The sequence below is a fragment of the Xiphophorus hellerii genome, chromosome 14 (genome assembly GCF_003331165.1).
Source record: "Xiphophorus hellerii strain 12219 chromosome 14, Xiphophorus_hellerii-4.1, whole genome shotgun sequence".
NCBI classification, from domain to species: Eukaryota; Metazoa; Chordata; class Actinopteri; order Cyprinodontiformes; family Poeciliidae; genus Xiphophorus; species Xiphophorus hellerii.
The window spans coordinates 27,710,006-27,719,081 of NC_045685.1; the positions used below are offsets into that span (position 1 = coordinate 27,710,006).

The 9,076-nt window shown below is 44.9% G+C and overlaps 2 protein-coding genes and 1 long non-coding RNA gene across 3 annotated transcripts in view; all 3 read left to right on the forward strand.

Annotated features, from left to right (window-relative positions):
* The window catches only part of LOC116732602 (Fc receptor-like protein 5), a 291,331-nt gene that overhangs the window by 50,328 nt on the left and 231,927 nt on the right, over positions 1-9,076 (forward strand). The window lies entirely within an intron of this gene.
* LOC116732691 (uncharacterized) lies at positions 63-2,606 on the forward strand. Its single transcript, XR_004341858.1, has 2 exons — positions 63-685; positions 1,916-2,606. It is a non-coding gene; the product is annotated as an uncharacterized LOC116732691 (long non-coding RNA).
* LOC116732588 (steroid 17-alpha-hydroxylase/17,20 lyase-like) lies at positions 4,125-8,955 on the forward strand. Its single transcript, XM_032582873.1, has 9 exons — positions 4,125-4,436; positions 5,084-5,204; positions 6,139-6,277; positions 7,013-7,242; positions 7,548-7,634; positions 7,744-7,959; positions 8,213-8,382; positions 8,453-8,556; positions 8,642-8,955. Exons 1-9 carry the CDS (start codon positions 4,201-4,203, stop codon positions 8,905-8,907), a joined length of 1,569 nt encoding a protein of 522 aa, XP_032438764.1. The 5' UTR covers positions 4,125-4,200; the 3' UTR covers positions 8,908-8,955.

The window sequence follows — 9,076 nt, forward strand, 5'->3', positions numbered from 1 at the left end:
TTATACTCTCCGTCTCCAAGGTAACTCCCGCCCTGCCTTTATTGGTCGACACCGGCGCGAGGGATTCCCCCCGCCGTGCCCCTTTCGTAGCTGACCAAATTTGGGCTGCTTCCGGCTGTGACGGCGGGTATCCCCCATGCCTTAAAAGGACAGGCGGCAGAGCGACGTCGAGGAGCGGAGAGAAGGGTTTCCTTCACTGCGGCAGAGAGAGGTTATACAACCGGCAGAGGACAGGAAACACGGAGGGAGACGCAGATCGCGGGTTTGGCGCATCAGAGACCCACATTTGTTTAATCTGTTGCAACATTTGAGTTGGAGATGCTCACAGCGAGCAGACACAGACAACGCGTGGATTTCAAAGCACAAACAGCTGCTAAATCACAGAAAATGTCAACTAGAAATCATTTTTGCCTTCCTTATGGCGCCCCCTCCAGTGGCGCCCGCTGAGTGCGGATCACAACTTTTTGCGCCACCAGTTCAGCACTGCAGACACATCTCTGGCCCATATGTGACATTCCTGCACAGCCACATGCAGCTGCTGGGATGTGGTCGCCATGGAGACAGATGGAGGCTCCAGGCCGGCGTTACATAAAAGGAGCTGGATCATCAGAACCTGCAGAACCTCCTGGTTCTGTTCGGAGCGTCGAGATCGTCCTCTGAGATTCACGTCGTTCTCATCCTCCATGTAAACCAAAACAAGCAGAAGTGTTACATAACAGGGAAATTAGCTGCAAGGCCATGACTATATGTTCCCCTAAAATATGGAAAAATAGATTATTATCGCAGTAAAACTAAATTTAAACCCTTAAATTGATCAGATGTAACTTTTCAACCTTGTGCATCATTTAATATATAATAATTTGTCAATATTAAGGTATGTTGTAGATCAGGGGTCCAAAGTTTCACTTGTAAATGTCGGTTTGCTCTAAATGTGATGCATGCGGGCGCCGGGCCAGAGGGGGCGCCAGGAGCAGCAGAAAATTATTTCTGGTCTCCATTTTCTGTATTTAACAGCCGTTTGTGCTGCATCAGAATTTATTCTGTAAATGTATTTCCATCTCATCTTTACTTTAAGTATTTCAGAAAAACCAAAAATCACATCAAATGAGCGTAAAACTTTTATTTTTTTATTTCTTTTTTAAAATTCTATTGTGGCATTTCCATCAACTTCTAACGCAAAACCTCAAAATGAAATGCTAATGGAAACAGATTGGATCAAACAAATTGAGGAGCTAGAATGGTGTAGTCAAAGTCTAGGGAGAGATTTAACTAATGTTTGTTGCCTTGCATTAAATCAGACTGAACTTGTTTTGTAAAAAATAAAAAACGTTCAGCTGGATCTGCAGAGAAAGAGTTAAACACAAATATTAAAGTTTAGGTTTTTATAACTTCTGGCAGATTTTTAAGGTTGAAGGTAAAACGTTGGATCAGATTTTAATTAGACCAGAGGTGTCCAAAGTGTGGTTCGGGGGCCATTTGTGGCCATGAAAATGATTTTGTTCGGCCCCTGAAAACAAATCAAGATGGTAAAAATGTGACCATTGAATAGAAAGCAATGAATTACTGAAAAAAATGAGAAATTGTTTGTTTTTCTTTTAACAGTCTGAAACCCTTTTATGTTTGGATCTTTAATGATATTCAGATTTTATTTTTAAAAAACTTTATTGTTGAGGAGGTGAAGCTAAAAAAATAAACAAAAAATCACAATAAACAAATTGTAGCATGTTTTAGTGAATTGTTTGGCTCTCCAGCAGCTCAAAGGTTCCAGTTTTTGTCAGATTGAAACCTTGAATCCAGCCTTTATGTTTCATTTTTCCCAGGATTATTTTTACTGAAGCGACAGATTGTCTGTCTGCTGGCGAGTTCATCCCACCAGGCGCTGAGACATGAAGCGTTTCTTCTTCTCCTCCTCCAGGGTTTCAGCATCAGAGTGTTTGACCTGCAGGGAGATTTTTTTAGCCGAGACGTTGAAGCAGCACCTGTTGTCACAGTTTTCCTGCCGCCTGAAAGAGCCGGACCAGAACCGCTGCGCTGGCCTCTCAACGCGCTATATCAGGACAGATGATGGGGAAATGTGTGTGTGGGCGCTGTTGCCATGGCAGCGTGCCTCCGCCGGCTGCACACACACCGCCACCGAGACGCTGAAGCGCTCGGACTCTCGTGGCGTCAGCGGCGCTGATTCACGTTTCTTAAAGTTAATGGATCAGTTCAGACGTCAAGATGGCCGCCGTCAGGGAAACGGCAGCAGGAGAGAGAGAGCAAATGTTCAGGCTGGACTATATTTAGCTACAAACAGGCAGAACCCGGCCAGAAAACCCAAAATATCAGCTTCACAAAGTCTGAAATGATTCAACAGGAATGTATCATAACTGAGAAATATCAAAACACAAACTGAGCAGGAAAGTAGAAACTCTGAACGCAGCGATCCACTTTTACCTCTTCTGGTACCTGAGCATCGGACAGAACCGATCAGAACAGCTGAACTGATTTTAAATGTTTCTTTTATTAAACTGGAACATAAATAAACTGAATTACTAATTTATTTAATAAATCTGCATCAGTGAACAATTAATTACAAGCTATTGATTAAAAACATGTCAAACTTTCATTTATCCATCCATCCATTTTCTAACACCTTGGCCCAGTCGGGTCAGGAGGAGCTGCTGCCTCTCCGCTAACGTTCTGGGAGAGAGGCGGGGTCACCTGGAGGCGGGGTCACCTGGAGGCGGGGTCACCTGGAGGCGGGGTCACCTGGAGGCCTGGTCACCTGGAGGCCTGGTCACCTGGAGGCCTGGTCACCTGGAGGCGGGGTCACCTGGAGGCCTGGTCACCTGGAGGCCTGGTCACCTGGAGGCAGGGTCACCTGGAGGCCTGGTCACCTGGAGGCGGGGTCACCTGGAGGCCTGGTCACCTGGAGGCCTGGTCACCTGGAGGCGGGGTCACCTGGAGGCGGGGTCACCTGGAGGCGGGGTCACCTGGAGGCGGGGTCACCTGGAGGCCGGGTCACTTGGAAGCCTGGTCACCTGGAGGCGGGGTCACCTGGAGGCGGGGTCACCTGGAGGCCTGGTCACCTGGAGGCGGGGTCACCTGGACAGGTCGCCAGTCTGTCGCAGGAAATTAGGAGAAAAACAGCAAATTTAAAATAAAAAATAAAGATTCTGACAAAAACAAAACGTTGACTACCTTCATTAAACACGTAAAAATAAATTGAAACAAACCTTTCAAATGTTTTAGGAAGTTAAATTAGGAATCCTAAATATAATGAGATATAACTCTATATATAGAGTTAGACCGAGTAGATCTGCACTTATGGATCAGACTGATACAAAATCTAGAATATTTTTCAATATTGGGATCAATACAGTTATTGGTATCGGATCGATGTCGCTCCTGCTAAAACAGACCTGATACAGATTCCTGAACCAGAACCACAAAAGAGAATGACCCATTCAACTAACTAACCGGGTCAGAACGGTTCTAATGTAACGTTCTTCTGATAAATAAATAAAATGTCTCCAGAAACTATTTTTAAGCTTCATGAAGAGAAAAACTTTCTAAAACAATTTCAACCGGCTTAAAATCAGGTAAAAGTTTTTATCTTCAAAGTTTCGCTAAATTAAGTCCAAATTAGATAATAAAGTCTAAAACCTGAACTTTCAAACCTGTACCACATAAAACCAAGTTCAAAATGGATCAGAACCAGGATGCAAAGCAACACATGAAACAAGAACTAAACTACAGAACAGAATAAATCAAACATGACGGCTTGGATTTACTCCTGAGCAAAATCAGCTTTAAACCTCAGAGACTAAAATGGGTCCAAAACCGTTCAGAACCAATAAACCGGTCCAGAACCAGTCCAGGATTACCTGGGTCAAACTGGGTCTAAGGTTCTTCTGACAGGAATCTAAACCGTCTCCTTCACTGAGTCAGGAAAGAAAACCTGGTCAGTCGACAGACCTGGACGGAGCGGCGGCTGTTCTCCTTTAAGGTTTCCATGGCAACCCGTGGCATTCAGCCTGATAACACCAAGGCCACCTGATGAAGGAAAACACACACACACACACACACTCAGTCACGGTCAAACATCTGCCATAACAACATGCAGGCGTGACCTCTGACCTCTCCAAGGTTCCTCCCTGTCTGGTTAAAGTCAGGGTTCTTCGTCGCCTCCTCATTCTCCTCTTCCTCGCTGCAGCCATGCTCTCCGCTCTGCTGTCCTCCGCTCCCCCACCCCTCTTCCTCTTCCTCCTCATCATCCTGGTTCTGCTGGTTCTGTTCTCCCGTCGGTTCGGTCGGGAAGCTAAACGTCAGAACCCACCTGGCCCGGTCCGGGGGCCCGTCCCCTGCCTGCCTCGCCTCCCGGTCCTGGGCAGCCTCCCCTGGCTGGGCGGAGGCCTTCCTCCTCACCTGCTCTTCACCCAGCTGACCTACAGGTGAGTCTGAGACGAGAGGACGGGTTGGTTAGTAACTGGTTAACTAGACTTTAGAGAGGACTAGTTATGACTGGGAATGCTGGTTAACCAGAGGAATGACTCTTTGGGTTTGGACTGAACTAATATTTCAAAGGACTAGTTTGTGTTTAGTTCATTATCATATTTTGAGGTACTAGTTAATTTTCATGAAGATGTTAATATTTATAAAAATGAATCAATCATTAACATAACTGGACCAATTAGCTTGTAGAGATTGATTAGTTAACATCTGAAAACTGGTTGTTTTATTGACTTTATTCTAGATAATTCCACAACTAGACTACTAGTTATCTTTGGGTTAGTAGATTTCCTTAACGAGCCTTTAGGACTAGTTGTTTGCTAAACTCTTTTTGAGATTTCTGTTGAAAATGACTAGTTAAGACTTGGATCTGAACTGAACCAGGTTTAATTTAACATTTGTAAAGACTAGTTAGCTTCTTAAAGCAACGTTTAGTGCGGAGGGAGGAAAGGATGCGTTCATGTTCAGGTAAAACCGTCAGGATTCTTCAATCTGAATGGATTTGTTTGTGGATTATGAGATTTTCAGGAAGAAAACTATAATCTGACTCTAATGGATGATGACCTTTGACCCTGTGCTTGTTTCTGAGGTATGGGCCTCTGTTTGCGCTCTACCTCGGCCCTCACTACACCCTGGTGGTGAACAGCCATCAACACGCCAGAGAGGTGCTGCTGCAGAGGGGCAAGGACTTCGCTGGACGTCCTGACATGGTCAGAAACGCCGACAGCTGAATGAAAACACCAAAATGTTTCCCTGCAGAACCTGAACCTGAAAGTCGCGTCTCAGACGCTTTTCTTTGGAAATGTTTTTAATATACTGGATATTTGAAGCAGAAGAAATTTAGGTTTTTAACTCTGAAGAAAATAATTGTAAGCAGGATTATTATTATTATTCCCTGTGGAGTGAATCACTCCTTTCATTTCTTCTTTTCCTTTACTATAACATTTTCCTGCAGCGCCCCCTGGTGTCTCAACATGACACTTTAAAGATTTTGACTCCTTAAAATATATTTCTTATAGGCTTTGAGCAATTATATATGCAAAAATATAGCAGTAATTATTTATAAGGGCTACTTTTTAATGTTTCATTTAAAACCCAGAGTTTCCAACTTTTAATCCAGTTTTTACTCTAATTAGGAAACAAACAGGAACAAATTTAATTTCCATTTTTGAACCTTATTAAATAAGTGTGAGCCAGTTTTTACTGAGCTTATTAAAATTGCTGCCTGTGAGTATAAAATGTGTTAAAGTGGCTCTGACGTTTTTTAAATCCCTCCGTTTCACATTTAAATCAACAGTTAGCAAACGCTTCAATAATGTTGCTGAATGTTTTCCAGAGCAAAACATCATTAATAATAAAACAATTAAAAAAGAAAGGACGTTGTGAAATGAAGATGCTAACAGCTAGCACGCAGCGCTAACATTAGCAGAAGATGCTACTGTTTGCAGAACAAGGGCGTGGTCAGGACGTCATAAACATACAAACTGATGTTTTCAAAATAAGAGTCACTTTATAATAATCTGCAGCTGAATGTTTTGTTGTGTCTGTTTTCCACAGACAGCATGAAACAGTTTTGTTTTTACTAACAGACCAACAGCTTTAAGAGCTAAAGACCTGATGCTTCATGTTGAACATCCTGCCCAGGTCACCACCAACCTGCTGACCCGGGGAGGAAAAGACATCGCCTTCTCAGACTACTCTCCTCTGTGGAGGTTTCACCGCCGCCTCGTCCACAACTCCTTCACCCTGTTCGGAGAGGGAACCGGCCGGCTGCAGGACATCGGTACCGTCCAGATCCACCGCGTTTCTCATCCTAATGATAGAAAAACAACATTCAGGAATCACAGCGTCTGATTCTAACTGTTCCTGCTCTGGGAAGTCTGTCAAGTGGGAAAATAACCTAAAACACTGTATATCTTTTATTAAAATAATAAAAATTAAGCATAGTTAAGATACATGTGAGGAGGAAAACTATTTAAAAATTTAATTCAAGCAACCTACAAGAGAGCCTGCTTTACAAAAGAATGAGCTTTATTTAAATAGCTTTGATTTTAAGGCTAATTTTAATGCTAATGAACCAGCAGGGGGCGCCAACAATAAAAATTCAGAAATTTTGAGATTATTTACATAAATTTTCCAGAAAAAACTTGGAAATTTCTGAGGTCCAAAAGTTGAAAATTTTTCACTTTTGAAACTCCAAAAGTCTAAAATTTTTGACTATATGAACTCAGAACATTTCAAAGTTTATTTTAGAGAATTCGGAGATTAATTTCAAAATTTGTGAGTTTTTTGGTGGAAATTTACACCTTTTTTCCACAATGTTCCTGGTACATCGTTGTAAAATCTCCAGGAAGCAGTGTTTTCAGAAAGCCTGGCAGGATTTTCATCAACAACACTATAAACATTTAGAAACAAAGAAAATAATCTTTTAAAGTTAGTAACTTTTCAGGATATTTTTCATGTTTTATCCGTAAATATTTAAACCCCAGCAGCGACTGTAACATAAACGTTTGTGCAGTTTTGTCTGCGGTGGACGGTCTCTGCGTGGAGCTGCTGTCTCACGGGTCGCGGGGCTTCGACCCGTCTGCCGCCATCACCAGGGCCGTCACCAACGTGGTCTGCACCCTGGTGTTCAGCAGCTCCTACGGCCCCGGAGACCCAGAGCTGCAGGAGGTGATCGGCTACAACAACGGCATCGTGGAGACGATCGCCAGGGGCGGGCTGGTGGACATCTACCCCTGGATGAAGGTACGACTGGGGAGCCAGAGGAAAACCAAAACTATCCATGGACAGAAGGGAAAATTATATGACGGCATGTTAGAGCAATTAGAGAAACAAAAAGGAATAAAGAAGGAGTGAAAATGGTTGAAATTTTGAAGTTAATCTCAGAAAGAGTAAATTACAACTCCTCATTAAAATCCATAAAAACAAACCCCAGCTGATTGATGTATTGGCTCTAAGTGAAACTTTAGCTGAATTTTAAACATTTATTGTTTATTTTCCTCCATTAAATCTCTAAAACCTTTGACTCCCAGCCTCCTCCTGTCCTCCAGGTGTTTCCTAACAGGTCTCTCAGTAAACTGAAGGAGTGCATCACCGTCAGGGACCGACTGCTGACCCGGAAACTGGAGGAGCACAAGGTGAAAACCCTTAAAAACCACCAGAGACCAACAGCTCCCCCTACAGGCCGTAGCCCTCATTACAGCGCTGAGCTCTTCACTTTTCCATTGTCTGTCCGGTGGGTTGCAGGCGGCACTGGGTGACGGTGACCCCCGTGACCTCCTGGAGGCCTTACTGAAGGGTCAGACGGGCAGTGGGCGGGGTCAGAGGTCACATGGGTCAACAGAAGAGGGGATAACAGACGACCATGTCCTGATGACAGCGGCGGAGGCGTTTGGAGCCGGTGTGGAGACGACGTCCACGACTCTGCTGTGGATCCTGGCCTACCTGCTGCACCACCCAGAGGTCAGAGGGCAAAACCAGCATTTCTGTGGCCTTGTTCCACCAATCAGAGCGTGACGTGAAAGTGATGTGAGCGCAGATGTAACGAACATGTTTTGTAGCCCATAAACTCATCCTAACCTGTCAAGGACAGGTAAGGACAGAAATAGGCTTAGTTGGTGGGTTTCAGGTAGTTGAGTAGCATTTCAGGCAGTTCCGAGTCAGAAACCCGGACGTCCTTCAGGTCTTGGGTTGGTACTTTGGGTTTTCATCGCAGGTCCAGGAGCGCGTGCAGAGGGAGCTGGATGACAACGTGGGCGGTGATCGTGCGGTGAGTGTGTCGGACCGCGGCCGGCTGCCCTACCTGGACTGTGTCATCAACGAGGGCATGAGGATCCGACCGGTCAGCCCGGTTCTGATCCCGCACACTGCCATGACCGACAGCAGGTAGGTCCGTTCACACGGCGCAACCTTGAAAAGCTCAAAGAGTTTCCTAAAAACCCGTTTCCTCTCTCAGCATCGGCGGTCACGCCGTGCGCCGCGGGACTCGGGTTTTGGTCAACATGTGGTCGATTCACCACGACCCCCGGTTCTGGGACAAACCGGACCTGTTCAACCCAGGTGACTCTCAGGAAAACCCAACAGATCTATCAAAACAAACCCAACAGAAACACCATTCAAACCTTTTTCTCTCCTTCTAACGTAGGTCGTTTCCTTGACGACAAAGGTCAGCGCGCCACACCCACCTGCTTCCTGCCGTTTGGGGCGGGACCTCGGGTTTGCGTCGGCGAATCGCTGGCCAGGCTGGAGCTTTTCCTCTTCCTGTCCTCTCTGCTCCAGCGAATGAGCTTCAGGCTGCCAGACGGGGTTTCCCCGCCCAACTTGCAGGGGCGTCTGGGCGTGGTCTTACAGCCGCTGCCTTATAAGGCGGTGGTTAGTCCACGCCCAGGCTGGGAGGGCGGGGCTAAATGAAAAGGGGCGGAGCTTACAGCCAATAAAACTACTTTCTAGTTACCCTTTACTGAATATATGAAAAAACAAAATTACAACTTTTTCTCATTGATTTACTGACACTGTTGTTTAGTCAGAATGATCAGATTTCTTTTTGATAAAAAATAACTTTGTAACAGATGGTTGCTTA